General features: G+C 41.1%; 1 protein-coding gene and 1 pseudogene across 2 annotated transcripts; one reads left to right on the top strand and one right to left on the bottom strand.

The window, feature by feature from the left end:
• LOC115430153 (vegetative cell wall protein gp1-like) overlaps positions 1 to 25,000 on the top strand; it is a 58,588-nt pseudogene that overhangs the window by 29,333 nt on the left and 4,255 nt on the right.
• LOC115430731 (uncharacterized) lies at positions 8,619 to 22,571 on the bottom strand. 2 transcript variants are annotated; one of them, XM_030150916.1, is made up of 5 exons: positions 22,553 to 22,571; positions 11,156 to 11,558; positions 9,972 to 10,150; positions 9,643 to 9,852; positions 8,619 to 8,973 (listed from the first exon to the last, which is right to left on the bottom strand). In XM_030150916.1, the coding sequence occupies exons 2-5, from the start codon at positions 11,439 to 11,441 to the stop codon at positions 8,620 to 8,622; spliced, it is 1,029 nt and encodes a 342-aa protein (XP_030006776.1). In that variant the 5' UTR covers positions 11,442 to 11,558; positions 22,553 to 22,571; the 3' UTR covers position 8,619. The 2 variants fall into 2 exon arrangements, with proteins under 2 accessions (XP_030006776.1, XP_030006775.1); XM_030150915.1 differs by lacking the exon at positions 22,553 to 22,571 and adding an exon at positions 12,818 to 12,897.

Genomic DNA, 25,000 nt, shown 5'->3' with positions numbered 1-25,000 from the left:
CTTTCTGTGTCATTTCAGCGTCTTAGAGGTCCTGCTGACTTTCCAAACACACCAGCACCGGTGCCAGTCTGTTTGGCTCCATGAGCCTTCGTCTTTTAACTCTAGTGTTGTTGGATGGAGATAAAAGGTGTGAGTCGGCAGTGGCAGCAGCAGCAGTAGAAGTGCTGACAGGTTTTCATCCAACCAAACAAACTGACAGGACGCCATGTGTTTTAAAGCTGCTGTCACAGAAATCACACAGATTTGCTCCTTTTTTTTTTTTTTTTGGTCTTAGGAACCTTCTTGTTTTAATGGATTTGTGTTGTTTTTGACAGAGATGAGCTTCAGAGCATTTTTGAGCCTTGTTGTCTTTTCCTGCAATCTGACATTCTGATTTTTTTTTTTTTTGGTCCATAAACTGGATAGGTTATGTGTTTTAGTGAAGTCTACCAACACTGAGCACTAAATGTATGACTGATTTTTTTTTTTTTTTATCACGGTGGCTTTCAGTGCCTGTGAGGTGAGGTCGAGAACTATCATGCTGTAAAATAATGGTCAGTGCATCTTTTGGTAATTGGATTTTCTTTTATGAAACCAAAGAAAAACTAGTGGTTAAGTGATTTTCATTTTTAAATACAAGAATTCAAATTCAAATTCAAGTTGTTTTTCTTTTTCAGTGTCAAAACAGATAAACCAAATTTAAAAAACAGATTGATTTTCATTTTCTCTTTCAAATAACAAAAAAAAGTTACTACCTGACAAATGGAAAAATGGACCAATAACGCCTGTTTTTTTTTTTTTTTCATTTTCTGAGACCAGATGTTGTCATTTTCAAGTTTCCCAGTTTGTACGAAATCTGGAGTTCGTAGACATTCACGGAGGGAGCATGTCTACGATGTCCAGATTTCAGACAAACTGGAAGATTTGTACAAACCCATCGTTCATAAGAATCTTTGTCACCGAGGCATTAGCGCTCTTTCCTTGAAAATGACAACATCCGGTCTCAAAAAATGAAAAAAAAAAAAACCACAGGCGTTTTAGGTCCGTTTTCCATTTCTGTCAAGTAGTCACTTTCTTTTTTGTTATTAGAAACAGAAAACAAAAATCAACCTGTTTTTTTTTTTATTTGGTTGATCTGTTTTGACACTGAAAAAGAAAAACACCTTGAATTTCAATTTTAATCCTTGTATTTGTTTACAAAACTAACGGAAACGGATAAAAATTATGGATAAAATTCCCTTCGTTTTCGTCTTTGTCAGCGTCAGATTGATATGAAATCGATTTATTTCACTCTAGCAATTTTAGCTAGCAGCACCATACGACACTTTTTGCTCCGTCACTTGTGTTCACTTGTGGTTTCCAGTCGTCTTCTGGTCCCCACTCTACCTGGAAACATGGAGACTAAAGCAGCAGAGTCCTGTCTGGGATTGATTTGAATAGGAGCACAGAGAAGAAGAGAAAAGAGACCACTGAACTACAACTGAACTACAACTGAACTACAACTAAACTACAACTGAACTACAACTGAACTACAACTGAACTACAACTAAACTACAAGTGAACTACAACTAAACTACAACTGAACTACAACTGAACTACAACTAAACTACAACTGAACTACAACTAAACTAAACTAAGCATTTAGAAAAAAAATGAAAATAAAAACTATCAAACCTGCTCTAAAAATTAATTAAAACAAACTGAATTAGAGAAAACTAGAAAAGCACTCGTAGAGCACAGACCTCCGCCAAGGCAGATCAGTGCCCCCACCCCCAGATCACCACCAAAATGTAATCATTTGTTCCTTGTGTCAGTATCAACATTTCCTGAACTTTTTATCCAAATCTGTCCAGAACTTTTTGAGTTATCCTGCACACACACACACACACACACACACACACACACACACACACACACACACACACACACACACACACACACAGACAAACCAGTGCCGGCACAAACAGAACCTCCTTGGCGGAGGTAAAAAGTCCAAACTAAACAGAACTAAACTAGAATGAAAAATCCAGAACTATTATAACCTTGGTCTGAACTCAGCTCTATCTCAGACAGTGAACACAGACTGTGACCACGAGCAAGTAAACAAACCCATCTGCAGTGTCCGTCTGTGGTCTGACAGCATGAGCCTCCTCCTTCTAGGCCTGAGCCTCCTCCTTCTAGGCCTGAGCCTCCTCCTTGTAGGCCTGAGCCTCCTCCTTATAGGCCTGAGCCTCCTCCTTGTAGGCCTGAGCCTCCTCCTTCTAGGCCTGAGCCTCCTCCTTCTAGGCCTGAGCCTCCTCCTTGTAGGCCTGAGCCTCCTCCTTCTAGGCCTGAGCCTCCTCCTTGTAGGCCTGAGCCTCCTGCTTACAGGCCTGAGCCTCCTGCTTCTAGGCCTGAGCCTCCTCCTTGTAGGCCTGAGCCTCCTCCTTGTAGGCCTGAGCCTCCTCCTTACAGGCCTGAGCCTCCTCCTTGTAGGCCTGAGCCTCCTCCTTGTAGGCCTGAGCCTCCTCCTTACAGGCCTGAGCCTCCTCCTTACAGGCCTGAGCCTCCTCCTTACAGGCCTGAGCCTCCTGCTTCTTGGCCTGAGCCTCCTCCTTGTAGGCCTGAGCCTCCTCCTTACAGGCCTGAGCCTCCTCCTTGTAGGCCTGAGCCTCCTGCTTACAGGCCTGAGCCTCCTCCTTACAGGCCTGAGCCTCCTGCTTCTTGGCCTGAGCCTCCTCCTTGTAGGCCTGAGCCTCCTCCTCTTTTCTCTGGGGCCTCTTCAGTGCTTACAGTCAGTGCATGTCGGTTGTCTCTGAAAACAGAGTACAGTTGGGTTTGTGTCACTACTCCGCTTTCCGAGGATGACCTCATCTGAGTTTACGACAACATAAAAATGCAGCAAACAGCCCAGAATAGTCCTGTTTCCTGCTGTTGGACTGAGACAGGCTACCGTAGTGTTTTCTGGGTCTGTGGTTGGCTTTGTCTGCTTCAGACAACAGGCCACCAGGGAGGACGTCAGCGCTGCACTGCTAAAAAATGACCTAAAATTACATGTGGCGCTTAGGTTTTACAGTACGGATGTTTTTACTTTCATATAGTGTCATCCATTTAACCCATAAACACCCAGAGCTACTGTTTGTCTTTTTTTGATCAGTTTTTTATTTATTTTCATTGTGCATCTCAGAAATATATTACAAAAGAAAAAGAAAGAAATTCACATTTTATGATATAAGATTTTGTGACACACAAAGTATAAACTCCACCCCCCCAGAACCAGTGGTGACCCCCATACCAACCCAACCTGGATCTGAAAATACGAAAACCACTAATGAAAACAAATGCATGTATATAGATGAGAGAGAATATAATTTACAGATATAAACAGACAGGTGATCAGGACAGTCCTAGATAATTCTGTTGCACTCTTTCTTTTCCATAATGTCACCTCCATCCCACAGACTGAGGCTTTTTCCACTGGCTGCATGGATCTGACCCACTGACCTCTGCATCAGAACTGGATCTACAAAAGAACTGAGCCACTGTTGCTGTGATGAAGTATGAGGCAGCTGCCACTTTTGGGGCAGTTCCCAAATGATTTTTTTCTTTCTATTAAACCTTTCTTAAGTAATTTATTACCATTTATTACACTATTGTCTTTTATATTCTGCATTTTTCACTGCAAATTATGCATTTTCCTATATTTAAATACCCACGTTTGATTTAGATGTTCATGAAAACTCAAAAGGTCACTATATCAAAACAGAATAAATAATCTAAAATGGTTTTTTTTTTCAGTCAAATCTGTCATTAACTGAACATAACCCCAGTGTGTCCATCCACTGTCACTGATCCAACTGCATGGGTTTGACTGGAGAGTCAATGTTGTAGAAGATGATGGTGTTTCCACGGTAACTACAGAGCCTCTGAATGTCCAAATATGGTCATATCTGATGACCATGAAAAGATGAAGAACTGTATTTGACACCAATTATTGCCATGTATTGATAGGATTAGTGGATCAGCAGGTATTAAACAGTTCAGATCAGTAGATGCTTTCAGTCTCCAGTGGAGGTTTGGGTCTTAATGGGTCACGTCTGTTCTCCTTTAGTAAAACGTGTGACAGATTCAGTGAAAAATAAAATTTACTCTCCCTTTTGATCCGGCGCGGTCCCATCTTTATAACCTACTTTAAAGCACTTCATCTGGGGCCTCAGGTGGGGGTTCCACTTCCTGGTCTTCACAGTTACGGCTCATTAAAGAGCTGGGTCTCACAGCAGGAAGGAAGTTGGCCCCCCTCTGACCCTGTTCATGTGTTCAGGTCCTCCGTACGTAGACTGGCCCCCCTCTGACCCTGTTCATGTGTTCAGGTCCTCCGTACGTAGACTGGCCCCCCTCTGACCCTGTTCATGTGTTCAGGTCCTCCGTACGTAGACTGGCCCCCCTCTGACCCTGTTCATGTGTTCAGGTCCTCCTTACGTAGACTGGCCCCCCTCTGACCCTGTTCATGTGTTCAGGTCCTCCTTACGTAGACTGGCCCCCCTCTGACCCTGTTCATGTGTTCAGGTCCTCCGTACGTAGACTGGCCCCCCTCTGACCCTGTTCATGTGTTCAGGTCCTCTGTACGTAGACTGGCCCCCCTCTGACCCTGGCCCCCCTCTGACCCTGGCCCCCCTCTGACCCTGTTCATGTGTTCAGGTCCTCTGTACGTAGACTGGCCCCCCTCTGACCCTGGCCCCCCTCTGACCCTGGCCCCCCTCTGACCCTGGCCCCCCTCTGACCCTGTTCATGTGTTCAGGTCCTCCGTACGTAGACTGGCCCCCCTCTGACCCTGTTCATGTGTTCAGGTCCTCTGTACGTACGCCGTCACCACTGAACATCTCGTCTGCTTTAGCTTTAACTCAGCAGAAGTCGTTGTAGCGGCTGTCAGATGCTCCACGGACACTGGGACCTCGGCTCTCTGGTGACCTTTACTGAACGAGTTAGTTTCATTTTGGTCTGAAGTGTGTGGAATAGTTTTTATATTCCTCTAATGAACCCTTTCATGTGCGGTGTTCCCTACAGTGGACAGCTGTTCAGAGGTGTTCTCTTATATATTTATGGGTTTAGTTGTTTTAGTTCCCTATCAGTCGACACAGTGGACACTTATGTACCATCCCATAATACACTGACATTCAGAACATTACTGTATATTTGCTGTTCCAGATAAACCTGATCTGCACTAGCATGTTTGAGTGTAACAAAAAAAGTGCTAATTGTTATTAAACTGTAATTAACAGTTTTGTTTTTGTTTTTTTAAACAAAAAGGTTTTTTTTTTGTCTGTTTTTTGCATATTATCTCCATGCAGGTATTGTTAAAATGTGAGAAAACATCAGATTAGCAGCATTAAAAATGTTTTTATCTCATAGTTTTCACACAGTTTATCAGTAAATACATGTTTCTTTGCTTCTAAAATTAAACGCATGATTTTGTAACTCCATGAAAAATAGGTTCATAGAAAAAACTCACTCACATTGTTTTTTTTTTTTTTTCATGCCTACAGAGGAATAAAAACACAGGGGAAAAAAATCCTGATTAAGGTTCTCATAATTCATGCATGATAGGGTTAATTAATTAAGAGCAGTATCCTCTGGCTTAATGAAGCTTAATGATGCATAGAAAAAGTTCAGGGTTCAGCTAACTACTTTGCAAATTAAATGGGATTAACACGTGCAAATGAATGTAATTTACATTGTAATTTCTTGGTAATGCTTAATAATGGCTCTGAAAATGTTGGCTTTGCTTTGGCGCTGCACTAGACTCTGCATTTGTTGGCTAAACCTCAGTGATGGAAGGACTCATCAGACTGTTACTGACAGACTCCAGCCTTCAGCAGTGACAGGAGGGCTGAGGCTAATGTCTGCTCTCACTGGGGTGGGTCTTTAAAACAGCTGATCCACTGCTCCGTCTGTAACCTCAGCATATGCACAAAGCAGGAGCAGGCCGTGCATCTGGTACCTGGGCCTTCAGTGGGGCCTACTGGACTGAATCCACCTCTGAAGACCACCACTATGACCTCACTATTACACAAACACCATCAGTACTATGTACTAGGGCATTAACTGAAAAGTCCGTTTGGCAACGCGTCACCGTCTGTGGCAGAAGTCGACGTGACTTTGTTGGAGTCGACTAGTTGTGTGTTCTTCTCTCTCTTCCATCACCTGACGTTCAGCTCATGTCCATACTCTCATCTTTCTACATGAAAACATGCAGTGCAGTGAGCGGTAGTGATGCGGATCAGCTGACCTGGCTCAGGTTGGTGCAGGTCCAAAAAATGTCACTTTATTTGTGGGGTGGGTCAAAAAATACTAGTACCAGGTACCAGATTCCAAAAAACTAGGACCAGGTACCAGATTCCAAAAAACTAGGACCAGGTACCAGATTCCAAAAAACTAGGACCAGGTACCAGATTCCAAAAAACTAGGACCAGGTACCAGATTCCAAAAAACTAGGACCAGGTACCAGATTCCAAAAAACCTAGGACCAGGTACCAGATTCCAGGTCCTTTTTCATAATGGAAACACAAAAAGGCCCAGTCGAGTCGGGCCGGTACCACGTAGTGGACAGGCGTCATTAGATGTTACTAAATATCACATACTGAACCTTTCAGACAGCGACAGTCTGTTTATCAGAGTCTCTGTGGTTGAGTGGTCACAGCTGAATGAAACTTTTACCAGGAGCCTTACTGCTGTGCGCCGGTGTCCTGTCTAATACTTGTGTTTCAGTGTAGGAAGCAAATCCAGTTTGTAGGCATCAACACCTCTGACCCTGCACCATCACTGCTAACATTATCTGTGACCCAACGCCACTCTGGGAGGACAGAGAAACTGCACAGCTTTGGAACACAGAGGAAGGCATGGTGATGTGGACTCTGGATAAAAGATGCTGATGCGTGTGCTATTTAAAGCCCTGAACGTCTGGCCTTTAGTGTCACATGGCTGATTTATCGTTGCGGACGGGGCTGAGCGCTCAGCTGGGCACAGACGTGCTGATCCTCTATGATACCGCCACTTTGACACATTTTACAACAACTCAGCTTTATCATCTGCACTGGTCCCAGGGGCCGGGACAGCAGATCCAGGGTCAGCAGAGACTGGGGCTGTGTATCGGCAAGAGTCTGATGATACGATACAAATCACAATACTAGGATCACGATATCATATATCACAATATATTATGATACTGTTAAAAAGGCCATTTTTTGTTTGTGTCTTTTTTTTAATGATTATTTCCTCGAAGAATTGAATTACACCCAAAATCTGCACAAATCCTAAACACATTTGTATTCGATCCCAACAGGATCTAATGTTCTATCACCAAATGTTCCAACTGTGTTCAAACTGAAATTCTGTTTTCCAGACATTCCAGTTTCAGATCCTGTTCAAATGTTCAGATTCTATTATTTCACAACTAACATCAGAACAGGATTTGAGTTCAATCCAAACAAAGGAACCAACATTATTGAATAAAAGAGTGTGAAATAAGAATAAATAAAATAGAAACAAAAAAGAAAAATGAACCTCCACCATATCTGCATTTGAATAAATACCTACAAATATCCATACAGTACTTTTAATACAGATACAGTATTGTGAACTGAAATATTGCGATAGATTGCAGAAGTGATATTTTCTTACACCTCTAGCACAGACAGGGGTGGACTGGGACAAAAAAGCAGCCTGGAAATTTGTACCTGACCGGCTCAGTCAAAACCAAAGTTATCTGTCCTGTCACTCCTGAAGCTGGTGTAGCATGTGTGTTATTACAGAGGTACAAAGGCTAATACGTCTTGTGTGAATACTATTAAAGGCCTATGTAATGTTGGAACACAGTATCTATATGGTAATAGGCCAGTGACCAGAAGACCAGGATGGGCTCCAAGTTTTAAATTGGTACCACATACTGAAAGTATCTTCCATTGTAAATGCTATCATAGAAATAACAGTGAAGACATTGTTTAAAGTAGTGTTTTTCAACCTGGGGGTTGGGACCCCACATGTGGTCGCTTGGAATTCAAATGGGGACCCCTGAAATTTCTAGTAATTAATAGAAATAAAAACTTAATAAAAAAAATATGTGGTGAGCTGACAGAGACAATCCTAACCCATATCAGACAAACTGTGGTTCTGTTTGTGTCACATGTTCACTGTGGTCAGTTTCAGATGCTGCAGCTCTTTCATCATTCATAGTTTCAGTTCTTGTTTGTTCAGTATTAATTGTCCTCCTTGTAAATCCCAGCTGGACTGACTGGACAGATCCTGAGCCTTTAATCTACACCTGGATTTACTGCCTCTGTCCACAATAATACACATTATTTAGACTGAATGTCGACTAAAATTAAGGCAAGGCAAGTTTATTTGTATCACACATTTCAGCAACAAGGCAATTCAAGGTGCTTCACACAGGACATTGAAATACAACAACAAGGGAAAAAAACACATTTAAAACATTATAAAAGAAACAGTTTATCTGCAACATAGTATAGCAAACTATTACATGATCAAAAACAAACGAATTTTAGCAAAAAAAAAAAAAGTCTCAGTTTTGAATGTCTGGGGTCACCAGAAATTTGTGATGTTAAAATTAAGTCACAAACCAAAAAAGGTTTGGAAACCTCTGGTTTAAAGTGAAACAACCTTTATTTCAGAAACATCTATCCATTTGGTCTGAGTGGACTCGGACTCTTGGTTGTAGTGGTGCCCGTTGGCCCCCACGCCCTGGGTGATCACATGTGTCCACTGCGACTGCTGGGGCTGGGACCATGGGGGCTGCTGCCAGTTTAACCCGGACTGCTGGGCCTGGCTGGGCTGATGCGGGCTGGCCAGGGGCTTCTGGCGCGTGTACTTTGCCAGCAGAGCATGTGCTTCATCCTCAAATTCATCCCATCTGTCCTCTGGTACCTTCAGCATCTTTGCGCAGAACCACTGGCCGAAAGCCCGCTTTTCATCCAGCGGGCCAGCGCCCCACTCCTGCATCTGCAGTCAGAGAAGTCAGGAGAAAAAAAAAAAAAAGAGCCTATGTCAAGAGCCAACGTCAAATACGACTGTAATGAAAACAAACAAAGGGGTTATTTGTAGGGCTGTAAGAAAATGTCGGTTCTGCAATATATCGCAATATTTCATTTCACAATACTGTATCAATATTAAAAAGTGCTGTATGGATATTTGTAGGTATTTATGCAAATGCAGATATGGTGGAGGTTCATTTTTCTTTTTTGTTTCTATTTTATTCATTCTTATTTCACACTCTTTTATTCAATAATGTTGGTTCCTTTGTTTGGATTGAACTCAAATCCTGTTCTGATGTTAGTTGTGAACTAATAGAATCTGAACATTTGAACAGGATCTGAAACTGGAATGTCTGGAAAACAGAATTTCAGTTTGAACACAGTTGGAACATTTGGTGATAGAACATTAGATCCTGTTGGGATCAAATACAAATGTGTTTAGGATTTGTGCAGATTTCTGTTGTAATTCAATTCTTCAAGGAAATAATCATTTAAAAAAAAGAAAAACAAAAAAATGGCCTTTTTAACAGTATCGTCATATATTGTGACATATCGTATTGTGACCCTAGTATTGTGATTTGTATTGGATCGTCAGATTCTTGCTAATTACACAGCCCTAGTTATTCGTATCATATACCTTTGTTGCTGTTGACTCTGATGCCCGCGGTCTCTCCAGAAACCTGAGGAGAGCATCCTCCATTTTACTGCCTGTGGACGACTCCTTGGCCCGCTTGGTGACCTGACTGACCCCCTGGTTCTCTGAGGTCGATGCCCTCAGTGAAGAAGCCGTCGAACCCACTTCCAAATCCTCTTCTACATCGACATGTTCTTCCTCAACAGCAGGCAACTGCAAGCAGAGCACAAAACATGGGGCATAAATAATGACTATCATATTCTATTACATAGAAATAAAAAAAGCCGACAGTTAGGAAAATCAGGAAAGTCCAAATGTAAATGAATGCCTACCTCGCCGGTGTCGTACGTGCGAGTCCGGGGTATGATGAATTCCTTTAAAAAACTGAAGTTGGTAAGCTGCCACTTCTGCCGGGGGGTCAGGGTTTTGGCCTTGGAACCAGACCTGGACTTGTAGAGCAGCTTGCTGAACGTGGACCGCTGTCCTGTAAACCACTTGGTAATCCTCACATCTGAAATCAGAAAAATGCCACAGAAATACCTCAGTTACACAGATTAGTTACTTAAGTTTTATTTCGAGCCCATAGAATCAGATAAAGAACCACACAACACAGTTAAACAACATTTTTCAGCGCTCAAGGAGTGGGAAGTATAACTTACAGACTCCCACACCCTATTTTTTTTTTTTTTACAAATTAATAATTAAATTAATTCCACTTCCTCTGCTTTAACACTTTTTCTGTATATTTTTACAATAACACCAAACATCCATACAAACCATTTACATTCACTTTTATTCACCTCACACACAATCAGATTGGCATAATCAACTGTTTTTAATATAAACTATATTTATATGCACAAATACATGTAATATCTCCTAATCATGATAGTCTGTATTAATTAATTTCAATAATGTCTTATTTTATGCATTCTTCCATTTTATAACTAGATATTCACTTATTGAGATAATGTTCTATATTTTGTTATTATAGTGGATTTATACATCCTTTTAAATACACAAACTGAAGAAGACATTTTTCAGTTCTGCTCCAGATTATTCCACAGATGAACCCTCTAACAGACATACACAGGTTTTTTCTGTTTGTTCTACACTTCATTTTCTTGTAGATTTCAGTTCCCTTAAATAATCGTGACTTCACCTGGGCTCAAACATCTCCTGTAGACTTAAGGGGAGCATATGATCATGGGCTTTAATACGCTTATCATAATGTCTAATGTCAATAAGATCATGTGGTTTTAGGGCATTTAATTTTATAAATAGGGGATTTGTTGGAGCTAAGTACTGTGCTTGATTGACAAGTTGAATTGCATTTTGTTGGAGGAGGAATATGGAATTAATATTTGATTTCTAATTATTACCCCATAATGTCACACAATAGTTGAGATATGGTAGAACTAGATAATTATACAATAAAGAAAGAACAAAATGTACATATGAAAAGGTACATTCTCACATCATGAGTGTGTTCAGTTGTGGCGTCATTTGTTCTTACCACTGGTTTGGAGCTCTTTGGCCAGGTTCTCAAGCAGCTTTTTCTTATACTTTATATTGGCGTACTTCCCTGAACCTTTGTTGTAGTAACAGTCATTTAGTGCAAAGAACTGGACCAGTTTCTGTTCAGTTTTGGGATCGTAATCATATTTATTTTTTTGCCTTCTTGTACTTTCCTCCTCCTCCTCCTCATGGTCAGACTCTGCTTTGGACTGGTGCTGTGGTTCTGGCTGTGTCGTCACCTCGTCCACATCCTTCCTCTTCCTCCCCTTTGCTTTCGGGCCCATTGTGGACACCTTGGTGAATCTTTGATGTGGATTTGCACGTTGCGCTGCTTATATAGGACCACTTTAATGACTGAGGCAGGCAGACATCATCAGGACCGATCAGCACAGCAGCACCACCTGCAAAACATCAAATCACAGTTTATTTCTATAGCACTTTACAACAACATAAAGAAGCCCAAAGTGCTTTACATCTAAAAGCATGATTAAATTATAAGATAGAAACAGGTTAATCAAGTACCATAAATATGCATAAAGCAATAGGACACAACACACAGTGATAAAAGAGAGCACAGATTCAAACCTAATGGTGTCTCAGTGCTGAGGGTTAAACATCCCACTTGAAGGTGGTCCTAGTGCCCACAGGCTGCGGGCTCATTACAGTATCTGTACAGTGTGGATGACGACGCCTCCAAGTACGCCATGAATGCCACACTACACCTTACATCCAACTTATGAAGGCCATGTGACTGTATGTTCGTTTGCATTGTGACAGTTTGAGTTCAACACTTTATTCATTGATTTTATATTACTTTGTTATATTGATTTTCAAGCGGTGCCAGCCAGGTCTCTCCTGACATTTAAGACGTAAAGTCGGTTCAGTCTTTCATATATGTTTCAGTTTTTGTTTTTGGTTATTTAGTTTTTGTCTGTTTGTTGTACCTCAAACCACACAAAGGATGCAAGTCTAAACTAAACAAACACCCTTCACATTAAATGACAGAAAAAGAAATCGCAGTTAAACCATTTAAAATTCAAAATCATGTGTTGTACAATTAGAGCTGAACCGATTAATCGATTAGGTGCTTGAAGTGAATGCAAAAATTCCCAATTTAATTAATCAACTCGAATTGATTGAAGGGAAATATTCTGTCAGTTTTCCTGAATTGAAGCTTCTTTGTGCATCACAATAAGCGTCTGTGTGAAACACAACAGTGGAACCAATGTTTAACAGCAGAGAAATGAAGGAAACAAAGCTTTGATTCAGGAGAACTGTGGTTGAATGATTTTTGTCGATCACTTTGAGTCGATTAATTGGTTGCAGCTCTATGTACAATTAATGCAAAAACACAAATTCACAGTTCCCCCCCAAAAGTCCAAACTCCCAAAAAAATCCACCAACCAAGCAAAATCAAACTAAAAATTTCCACTTTAGGTTTTGTATCAGTGTTTTAGAAGAAAAAGAAAAAAAAAAACAAAACAGTTCAGTTCGTTTTAACAAAGAATTCCGCTCCGGGTTTTCCATAGTTTCTCTGAATTTAAAAAAAAAAAAAGATTCAGTTCATCCACAAAAAAACAGATATATTTTTATATATATATAACAAGTGCACAGTTCCATTTCAGGGCTTTAGAGAAAAAAAAAAAACGACTTTACTCACGCCCCGTCTTCACTGCTCTGTCAGTTGGTCAGTCAGTCCAGTCCAGTCAGTGTGAACTCCGGTCTGGGTTTTGGCTGCTGCTGGTCTGTCTTCTGCTGGAGTGAATGAATGGATGAATGAACCAATGGAATGAATGGATGAATGAACCAATGGGATGAATGAACCAATGGAATGAATGGATGAATGAAGCAGCGGAAGAACGGAACAGACATGAATGTGGTCTGGAAGTGATAATAAGTGGATGTAGTAACGGGTTAAACTACTGAACTGTGTCTGGTCTGTGAGCGCTGGCTCCGCCTCCTCCTCCTCCTCCTCTGTCTGTCCCACTGTGGAATGCGGATGTGGGGTTTAAAAACTGCCGCCAACTTTTTTTCCCAAAACTTTATTTACATAATGCCGAATACAAATAGAACAACAGAACATGGAGAAAAACAGACATGCTGGAGGTGAGAAAGGAAGAAAGTCAATATAAATAAATACACACATACACTGAACAAAAATAGAAATGCAACACTTTTGTTTCTGCTCCCACTTTTCATGAGCTGAACTCAACAGTCTAAAACTTTTTGTGTGTACACCAGGGGTGTCAAACTCATTTTAGTTCGGGGGCCACATTCATCCCAATATGATTTCAGTTGGGCCGGACCAGTACAATAACAGTGAAAAAACTAAAATGACATTATGATCATGTTTACATCTACAAAGTTTCCTTAAAAATCTGAATAACATGAACAACTTGAAATGTCTTAAGAAAAACAAGTACAACTTTTAACAATATTCTGCCTCAGTTTATCATGTACACGTGTGCGTTACAACTTACATTACTATTACAAATACACAAAACATATAATACCAGGTAAAATATAGGTAAAATTGCATTTATTTCTCTTAAGACATTTCAGGTTGTTCATATTTGTTCAGGTTATTCACATTTTTTGTAAAAGGCTAGTTTGTTAATGTAAACATTTTCATGTAATTTTACTTTTCTTCACTAAAACAAAGATAAAATCTGCAGTTATTATTTTTAGGTTATTATGATACTATTTTACTGCTCTGACCCAACTGAGACCTAATTGGTCTGTATGTGGAACCTGAATTAAAATGATTTCTACACCATTGATTGTTATTATCTTCAGTGTAATTTTTGCATTTCACTGATTCATCCTACGGGCCGGACCGGACCTTTTGGTGGGCCGGATTTGGCCCCCGGGGATGCATGTTTGACACCTGTGATGTACACAAAAGGCCTATTTCTCTCAAATATTGTTCCTCAATGTGTGTTGGTGAACACTTGTCCTTTGATAACCCCTCCTCCTCACAGCTGTGGCAGATCCAGATGCTGATTGGACAGCAGGATTATTGCACAGGTGGGCCTTAGGCTGGACACTATAGAAGGAAGGCCACTCTAAAATGTGCACTTTTCCTGTAGTGGCTGGTCCAGGGGGGTTAGATAAAACCAGTCAGTATTTGGTGTGACCACCATTTTCCTCCCACAGTCTTCTTCATGAATTCTCTGAAACCCCTTTGCAGATGGCTGATGGTCCAGAAATGAACATTCAGTTCACAGGCAGAAGCTCTGCTGGACAGTCCTGAAGTCACATGACCAGTCCATCTTCCCTCCAAACTGGTGACATCTGTGGCATTGTGCTGTGTGGGAAAAGTGCCCATTTTAGAGTGGCCTTCCTTTTATTGTGTCCAGCCTAAGGCCCACCTGTGCAATAGTCCTGCTGTCCAATCAGCATCTGGATCTGCCACAGCTGTGAGGAGGAGGGGTTATCAAAGGACAAGTGTTCACCAACACACATTTAGACACATTTAGGAACAAGATTTGACAGAAATAGGCCTTGTATGTACACAGAAAAAGTTTTAGATCTTTGAGTTCAGCTCATGAAAAATGGGAGCAAAAACAAAAGTGTTGCATTTCTATTTTTGTTCAGTGTAGGTAAGTAAAATTGAAATAAATAAGTAAAAGAATAAACAAGAATAAAAAATAAATAAATAAAAATTTGTTCCATAAGGCTTTAGTTTTCACAGCTTTAGAGTTAGTGCAGAAGTTAAGAGTGTCCAAGTAGGATTTGAAGTAGGAATGAAAGACCACAAAGCTGGGTTTCTGTTTGGCAAATTTGCTCGCATGCACGTGAAATTTTGCTAATAACGAAATGAGATTAAGAATAAAAAATTTCTTAACAGGCAGATCATTAAACTGCCGCCAACTGGGAGCGAATGGGGTGACGACGATGACGTGGTGACGATTTCCGGGGTGTATACAGCAGGTTACCGGGGGCGGGGGGGTGTACATTAAACAATTAAACAAAGCACACTCTAAATTTATGAAGTGGCCAATCTTGCCAAAGGTTAAAGAAAGTCACTTTAAAATCATAAACAGGATTTATCCTGTTGGAGAGTTCCTTAAGAAAAGTTTTCAGTTTGAGGTGGATCAATGCTCCTTCTGCAGCGGTACTGATGGAACCTTCAAACACTTATTTTTCTAATGTCCTGCATCACACGGTTTGTGGTCAGACATAAAAAATTGGATTTCACTAAAAATTAATGATATTCCATGTTCTGAATTATATCATTACTTTTCATATTGATAATTTGGCCTCATCTGTTTCAGATATCATTAATATAATTTTATTATTGGGTAAATATCATATCCACTGTGCAAAATGGAGAAATAACAAGCCCTCCTTTTCTGGATTTAAAAAACGAATTTAAAATGTTTGTCTTGTCCCTTAGAAAATTAGAAAAAAAACAAAATTGCAATGAAAATAAGCCAGAACATTGCTCGTTACTTATTATTTTAATTTAAAAAGGTCTTCTCTGTTGCATCACTGCTCCTTTAATTTAAAAACGCCTGATTATTTGCACTGTATTGTATTTGAATGTATTTTTTTGCTCTTGCCTACATATCCCCATGATTTTTGTACTTTATTTTATTTATGTTCATTTGTATTACTATGTTATTATCCTCAGCGAGAGTTTGTATTTTTCATAAGTTCAATTAAAAATAAAAAAAATTGTGTATTTGGTGAAACGTAACCAAGTTGTCACACTTCCTCCCCCCTGACGGAAGCCTGATGTAATCTTTACTAAACGGGGTACGTTTACACGGCAACACTCCGCAAAGATTTCTCCTTTGCGTTATAAAATCATTCCGCGTTCAGACGAAGCCGCTATGATAACGATCTGCGTTCACATGAGTCCGCTGAATACGCTGTAGTGGCCATGCCAGACCAGTAGGTGGAGATGTAGAGCTGTAGGGAAACAGTGGCGGTAAAACACGCGCCTGCGCACAAACGATTTCCGGTTTAGACAGCCTTTAAATGAGGAGAAGAAGAAGAAGAAGAGGCGGACAACACTATTTACAAACAACAATGGCGAGTGGTCGTACAAAGACGCAGGACTTCTTTGTCTGGACAGACGAGCTGAGCACAGTTAGCAGCACGTATGTTGTTCTGAAACCGGCCATTGTTGTTGTGGTTGTTCCTTCTTTTTCTGCAGCTTTATTGTGTCATAGAGGCTGGAAAACCAGCTTGGAGGCGCATTACCGCCACCAACTGGCCCGGAGTGGGTTAACTGGCGGTTCTTGGCTGCGCGCGCATGCGGTGACGTCATATTTTACCCCGGAACGCTCCGATTCGCGTTAACACGGAGCTGGAATGCGGAGCGTATCGATAACGTTCCACCCTGGACCCTGGTATCAAAAGTTTCCGGATTCAGGCACTCTAGGCACCGTTTCCATGGTAACAGAAGGCTAATCCGCCATGAAATCTTCCCGGAGTCGACTGAATCCGAATGGGACCCCTAATAACAACAGCATAATGTGTTCTTGTTACAACTGAGAGCATGAAGACACCACACAAGAATAACGTTTAAGAATATTTATTATCATCAAGGTATGGGGTGTTCCTGTTACACTTCATCCATGAGGTCACCTTACAGAAACTCAGACCCAAATTAAATACACGATTATCTGAATAAGGTGGACAAACCCGCTGACACTGCACTCTGTTCACTTCACCCCAAAATAAAACAGTAAAAATCGGCACCGCAGGTGAATTCACTCCTGTACCATCGCATTAAAGCATATCTGGCTACAGGCACAAGGAACCAAGGCTATTATCGTTTACGAAAACTCACGAAATGACGAAAACTAGAATTGTAAAAACATTGTTGTTAACTGAAATAAATAAAAACTGTAATTAAAAGAAAAAACAGTAACTAACTGAAACTGTATTGTGTGTTAACAAAACTAACCAAAACATAAAAATTATGGATCAAATTCCCTTTGTTTTCATCTTTGTCAATGTCAGATAGGTATGAAATCGATTTATTTCCCCCAAGCAATTTTAGCTAGCAGCACCATATGATATTTAAGGGTCCGTCACTTGTGTTCACTTGTGGTTTCCAGTCGTCTTCTGGTCCCCACTCTACCTGGAAACATGGAGACTAAAGCAGCAGAGTCCTGTCTGGGATTGATTTGAATACGACCACAGAGAAGAGAAAAGAGACCACTGAACTAAAATTAATACTAAAACTAAGCATTTAAAAAATAACAAGAACTAATAAAAACGATCAAACTTGCTTTAAAAACTAATTAAAACTAACTGAATTGGAGAAAAAAAGTCAAAAGTAAATAAAACTAAATTAGAATGAAAAATCTAAAACTATTATAACTTTGCAATGGACCTGGTTAGAGGGAAGTGATCCAGGACACAGACAAGACAAACAAAACAAGAAAGATTCAAGTTAGTTCGTTAGTCCACCCGTAACAGTATGGGTTTGGGAACAGAACACAAGAGCCCAAATGAGCAGACTAAGTAAAACCAAACAAACTTATGTCTACAGGACAGCAGGCAGCAGTACATAAACTGTGGCATCTGTTCCCACACCCAGTCCAGCCCATTCATTCATTCATTCATTCCATCCTTCAGTCTTCATTAAAACTATAAGACCCTGATCAAAACTTCTAAAACTAGAAAAGCACTCGGAGAGCGCAGACCTCATCCAAGGCAGATCAGTGCCCCCCCCCCCCCCCCCCCCCCCATCTCCACCAAAATGTAATCATTTGTTCCTTGTGCCAGTTTCAACATTTACTGAAATTTTCATCCAAATCTGTCCATAACTTTTTGACTTATCTTGCATATGGACAGACAGACAGACAGACAAACCAACGCCAGCAAAAACACAACCTCCTTGGCGGAGGTAATAATACACACATGGCCCTGAAAACACCCTGGCCACCCACAGGAACCCGGCCCCTCCACAGCAAACAGCCAACTTCCCATTTATACAATGGCCCATGGGGAAAGAGCGACCCCCTGTGGTGTCCCCTGCTCCATTGTGATCTACTTGCGGCCACCGCAGGAACATGTGGGTTCTGGAACGGCCTCCTGGTCCATGAACGCCGTGCATTATTCATAAGAATCAGAATCAAAACCAGAATCAGCTTTATTGTCCAAGTATGTGAACACATACAAGCAATCTGGCTTCTGGTCACTACATACAGTTCCAACATGAACCCAGAACAACATGTGGACCTGGACACAATACAGACCAACAGTCCACTAGAGACCAACAGTCTACTAGAGACCACCAGTCCACTAGAGACAACCAGTCCACTAGAGACCACCAGTCCACTAGAGACCACCAGTCCACTAGAGACAACCAGTCCACGGGAGACCACCGGTCCATTAGAGACAACCAGTCCACTGGAGACCACCGGTCCATTAGAGACAACCAGTCCACTAGAGACCACCAGTCCACTGGAGACCAACAGTCCACTGGAGACCAACAGTCCACTGGAGACCACCGGTCCACTAGAGACCAGCAGTCCACAAGAGACAACCAGTCCACTAGAGACCACCAGTCCACTAGAGACAACCAGTCCACTAGAGACAACCAGTCCACGGGAGACCACCGGTCCATTAGAGACCACCGGTCCATTAGAGACAACCGGTGCACTAGAGACCACCAGTCCACTGGAGACCAACAGTCCACTGGACACCACCGGTCCACTAGAGACCAGCAGTCCACTAGAGACAACCAGTCCACTAGAGACCACCAGTCCACTAGAGACAACCAGTCCACTAGAGACAACCGGTCCATTAGAGACCACCGGTCCATTAGAGACCACCGGTCCACTAGAGACCACCAGTCCACTAGAGACAACCAGTCCACTAGAGACCACCAGTCCACTAGAGACAACCAGTCCACTAGAGACAACCGGTCCATTAGAGACCACCGGTCCATTAGAGACCACCGGTCCACTAGAGACCACCGGTCCACTGAAGACCAACAGTCCACTGGAGACCAACAGTCCACTGGAGACCACCGGTCCACTAGAGACAACCAGTCCACTAGAGACCACCAGTCCACTAGAGACCACCGGTCCATTAGAGACCACCGGTCCATTAGAGAAAACCGGTCCACTAGAGACCACCAGTCCACTGGAGACCACCAGTCCACTGGAGACCAACAGTCCACTGGAGACCAACAGTCCACTGGAGACCACCAGTCCACTAGAGACCACCGGTCCACTGCAGACGGACACACCTGGACCAGACCAAAGGGGGATAGAAGTGAGTTGGTGGAAAATCTTGGACAAGATCACCCACCTGGTTATGAACTAAGGAACGGTCAACGAACCCTCTATTCTTACAAGGTCGCATTGAGAAGGTCGTAGGAACTGGTCCATAACTCGTTCCTAAAGGCCTTTGTGACTGAGGCTTCAGCGGCTAACCACGTCCATATAAACCAATGGGCCGCGGCTAGGCTAACGCTAACAATAACCCTTTTTTTTTTGCTAACAATAACCTTTTCGGTTCACAATGATGGTCTTTGAAACGGCTCGGGTCGCGGTAGACGGCTCCTAAGCATTACAAAGTATACATTGAGTATAAACTCACACAAAGATGTAAAAGAGTGAAAAAGTTCGTCTTAAACCGACCTGCACCGTGTTTCTCCACCGGCGTCCCCACTACATCTGAATGATTGAACTTCCGCGGGGTGATAATTTACGAAACGCGATTGGATGTGATGCGTCATGTGATTATGTGATGTCACTAAATGCCGAGTACCGATTGGCCGGACAAGCCACGATGACCTCGCGAGAAGTTGTGGAGACACCGTGAGATTCTGACCCCAGGTCTATTAAACAGAGGGGCAGTGTGTGCTTTTTAAAACCCTACAGAGGCTGTTAACCAGCTGACTCCTTTATCTGCACATGAAACACCAGCAGGAAAGGTTTGTTTCTCTAGTTATCCTGTCAGTAACAACAGTTTTACAGGAGCATTATTCCAAAAACATCTGACACCATTAGCCTGTGTTATATGTCAGTGGAACAGGTTGGCAGATGCTACACCCTGGACACAGGACCGGCTCCTCCCGATAGATGTCTGATTAGAAATAAAGTGAAAGAAGTTTTCCTTAATTTCATTCATAAATGCAATCCAATTTAAGAAAGATCTTGATATAAACTGTAGTTTGTGTAATGAATGTTCTGAAACTGTTGTGCATTTATATTGGCACTGCCCAACTGTTCAAACTTTGCAGCAAAAACTGTGATTTTATTCATAATAACATTGAAAGACATTTTCTGTTGTTTTGGACGAATGTATTGTTTGGCCTGTTTGAAAGTACTTTGCTTAAAAGTGAATCTCTATACTTGATAAATTCTTTAATTTTAATGGGAAAATTTCACATTCGTTGTTGTAAATACTCAGCAAAAAAAACACGCTTTTCTGTATTCTATAATAATTTCAAACAATACATTCACTCAATTAAGTACTCTGAAAAGTGAAAGGCAATCCAAACTGTTGAAATCTGTCCTTCCCTTAATATATTCAACTGAACTGTGGCACCCCTACTATAAGTTAGTATACTTCTTTCTCTTTTTCCTATGTTTCCTATCCTCTTTTTCTTTTCTCCTTTCTTTCTATACATGATTATAATTAAGCATTTATATAATGTCTTCTATTGCAAATGTTTTTCTTTTGTATATTTGATATGAAAAACAGCTATTTTTGTATTGTAAACTGTGCTGTTCTAAATTTAAAAAAAAAGAAAAAACCGTCAGGCAGACAGGGTTTATCACGTGGGTTATGCTAGCCTATAAAACACTGGAAACTGAACCAAAGGTCTGCTGTCTAGGCACTGGTAACAGAAGTAGTTTTTCTTCCTCTCACCTGCCCACTGACCCAGCAGCCCACTGGGAAAACTCCCAGTACTGCCGTTGGCCAGTCCACCCCTGAGCAGAGATACCAATGACACAAATACACAAAATAATCTGACAAATGTTCAGCAGGTCTGTCAGGTAGAACTGTACAGTTCAGGGTGCAGTTTCAGGGGAATGGGTTCTATGGAAAACTGTTGAACTTTATGCCAAGTATGCAGCTCTATGTACAAGAATGTTTCATATGTATAAATTCACAGTAACTGTTTTAATCCTAATACATTATGTGGCATCTAAGGATGTCTTTCTGTGTTTGATTATTCACAGGGAGCCATTTTCTTGCCTGGAAACAAAGTAACAGAGCATCCAACCAGCGGGGATGAAGGGGGAAAATTTCTTTTTGAGGTCATTCCAGGTAAGATTGAATCATAATAATTTATAATTTATGATCTGAAGTAAACTGAACACATAAGGTTTTTTTTTTTTTTTATTAATCTTGTGTACAGCGAATACTTTCTGATTATATCTCTGAGTCACAGCATTTGTTGATGAACACATCTAAGAAACAGAGTAGATCTATTTGTCAGTCTTGTTGACAGGACATGTGGCTGGTAGTGTGAGTTATTATTCCTAGGACTGTCTCTGAAAGACATGAATAGCACCACCCATATGGAACCAAACAGCAGGATATTTTTGGACAATGTGTCAATTAAAGGCACAAAAAAACCAACCCAAAAACACACAGCTTTGTATTTTCACTTCTTTTTTTAATGTTCTTGCACTTCACACTTAAATGTTTGCAATCTAAATATAGAGGAGTTGTGTTTGAGCTGTTTGGTGAAGTGTGTCAGATGCAGGGTGGTGGGTTGTTCTGTCAGGGAAGTGAAAGCACAGCGTTTACAACCCAGAGATACACAAGACTGCAGACGGATACCGATACTGCCAAGATAATTCCACCTCAATAGTCAAAACTATTGCGATGTGCAAACGGAGTAAAGGTGAGATTCAAGTGCACCAGGACTCAAATCAGGGTTCCCTTATATCTAGTTTTTTGTTTTTTGTTTTTTTTTAAGTTAAGATCTTAAAACTATGCCTATCCCCTAAAATGACTCATTGCACTCACTTCCAGCCTGAGCTTCAGTTCCGTCTTCCCAGATGTTGCAGCATTTTGTGTGAAATGTTATTCTGCATTAGCGGGTGTGTAAACACAGAATAACTTTAATGGTTTCATAAAACAGAAAATGTGTTTTCCACTGATGAGATTTTCTCTCTTTCTCTGTGTTAAGTTCCTGTGGGACCAGACAGTATTAGCTACTGTACAAATTTGGACAGGGGAAGATATTTGAAATACCACTAACTTGATTTTCTCTCGACACAGTAGTGCTGGTAACATTATTCTCACAATAACATGTGCAGTTGCCACATGCGGTACTCCACTTCCCTCTTTATATTCCCTTAAAGGAGCGGGAGACTTTCGTGACCAGTGTTTCCTCAGATCTGTCAAACCTCAGTCGTATCCTCAGTTTCATGAATCTGTTCGTCTGTCTGTCAGTACTCACCTGAATCTCTTGCGTTACGGTGAACTATTTGGAAGTGCCATTCACCAGAAACAAACCCATGTGTTTACATTCAGAGCCGGGAGGGAACTCGGGCATCTTCGGAATTTTTTTGTCACGACATGCATTGTGGGAAACGGAGGCTCGTGCTGCCGCTGCAGGCAGCAGCACGAGCCCCCGCTGTAGTAAACCTTCCTCCAACTTTCAAAGGCTGAGTTTGTCATGGCTGTGTCTCAGATGCCGTTTAAGTTCTGGAGCAGATCAAAGCATGTGGATTAAAGTGTGATTACCCACATGTTCACAACTAGGGCATTGTGGGTTCTTACAACTCATAAATAAACTCATAAATAGAATACAATTCTCACAGAGGATTTCTAATTTCAAACTTTTTTTTTTGCATTCTGCATCTTCAACCACACACTCACACTGACTGAAAAGAAGAAAATGACTTCTGACGAGCAAATAAAGACGTCTAAGAGAAGCAGAGAGAGAGAGCGAGAGAGAGAGAGAGCGAGAGCGAGAGCAAATGAAAGGAAAACACAGCACATATATTCCACTGGATCTAAATGTGGCTTTGCAGTTTTGAACACAACACATGGACAGTCTCTGGTGGACAGACAGACGGGAAGTGATGGGGGGGGGGGTTTGGGGGTTTGGGGGGTTGTTGGTGGGGGCGGACCGTGTAGGAGACAGGCTGGAAGTCAGAGTTGTACAGAGTTGTTGGTTGTCTTGTACAGATTTGAACAGGAGCAGGTATCTGATGACTGCCAGGGCCTTCAGCAGGAGCAGCGGACATCTGTCCTGGGACGGAGATCAGGTTCAGATCGGATTAGCAGACCACGCGGTATTTTTAGCTTTGCCAGGAGATCGTCCTTGCTCGTTTGCACTTTGGAAAAAATGAGAAAGTCACTGAAAAGTCTGGCAAACATCACTGCAACTTTTACCCCTTTGCCTGTGTCATTTTTTCTTCATTGTGTACATTTACATCTGGAAGATCTGAGTTTAACCCATAAAGACCCAAACCTCCGCTGGCAACCAAAACCATCTCAAATGTTTAATAACTTCTGAACCACTAAACCTATCAACACTTGGAAATAACTGGTGTAAAATACAGTTCTTCATCTTTTCATGGTCATCAGATATGACCCATTTGGACGTTCAGAGGCTCTGTAGTTACCGTGGAAACACCGTCATCTTCTACAACATTGATTCACCAGTAAAACCCATGGAGTTGGATCAATGACAGTGAATAGAGACACTTGGTTTATGTTCCATTAATGATAGATGTACTGAAAAAGTTTCCTCTGTTTTTGATAAAATAACCCTGTAATCTCATCATGATGATTAAAGTACATAATTAGTAAATTCAATATAGGAAAACACCTGATTTTCACTGAAAAACTGCAAAATATAGAGGATAAATATGGTAAATGGTGATGAATCACATAAGAAAGGTTAAATAGAGAGAAAAAAAATCATGTGGGACCTTTCACAAAAATAGCCCTGGGTCTTTATGGGTTAAACCTGAGGAGTGGGTTTATGAAGCAGATCTTCCACGTGACCGTCAGTATTTAGACTAGAATCATGGCTGTGTCTTTATTTTTCACTGTCTGACAGAAACACAGAGGTGCAGACACAAAGGCTTTTGTTTTGCCGACTGAAGCCAAAACTAAAAGCTTTTCCGTCACGATGACATGTTACAGCATGTGCAAACACGCAGACCAAAGCCACATGATCCGAGGATAACAACAAAAGCACATGCAGTAGGATATCTGAGCTCAGTTTCTTGCAGTAGAAGGAATAAATAGCTGTATTTTCTACTTAACCCATACAGACCCAAACATCCACTGGTGACCAAAAGCATCTACTGATCTAAACTGTTTAATTCCTGTTGATCCACTCACCTGATCATCACATGGAAATAATTGGTGTCAAATACAGTTCTTCATCTTTTCATGGTCATCAGATATGATCCATTTGGACGTTCAGAGGCTCCGTAGTTACCATGGAAACACCGTCATCTTCTCCAACATTGATAAATCAGTCAAACCCATGGAGTTGGATCAATGACAGTGGATGGACACACTGGGTTATGTTCAGCTAACGATAGATTTGCTGAAAAAGTCACTTTTTTCCTAAGTTTTCCCTGTTTTTGGTAAAATAAACCACAAATGTAATCTCATCATGATCATTAAAGTACATGATTACTAAATTAAATTTAGGAACTTAGTTTATTGCCTAAATAGTCACTTTTTCTTCATTTTTCCTCTGTTTCTGATGTAATAATCAACTTTAATCTGAGCTTTTATGAACATCTACATGATCAGTGAATTAAATACAGAAATATACATGGTTTACACTGAAAAAAATTTAAATGTAGAGGATAATATTTTAATAAGTGGTGATAAATGACGTTAAATATAGAGAGAAAAAATATTTTTGGAACTGCCA

This window comes from Sphaeramia orbicularis, chromosome 12 (genome assembly GCF_902148855.1).
Source record: "Sphaeramia orbicularis chromosome 12, fSphaOr1.1, whole genome shotgun sequence".
Classification (NCBI taxonomy): domain Eukaryota; kingdom Metazoa; phylum Chordata; class Actinopteri; order Kurtiformes; family Apogonidae; genus Sphaeramia; species Sphaeramia orbicularis.
The sequence above is the reverse complement of the archived record's forward strand: the minus strand, read 5'-3'. Positions and strand labels throughout refer to the sequence as shown.

What these genes read in the sequence shown, in the direction of transcription:
- LOC115430731 (XM_030150916.1), bottom strand. Translation starts at nt 11,441, where the DNA reads ATGGGCCCGAAAGCAAAGGGGAGGAAGAGGAAGGATGTGGACGAGGTG. An exon ending in CAAAGAGCTCCAAACCAGTG is followed by an intron (nt 10,151 to 11,155) that starts GTAAGAACAAAT and finishes TTCTGATTTCAG; the next exon opens with ATGTGAGGATTACCAAGTGG. An exon ending in GCACGTACGACACCGGCGAG is followed by an intron (nt 9,853 to 9,971) that starts GTAGGCATTCAT and finishes CTCTGCTTGCAG; the next exon opens with TTGCCTGCTGTTGAGGAAGA.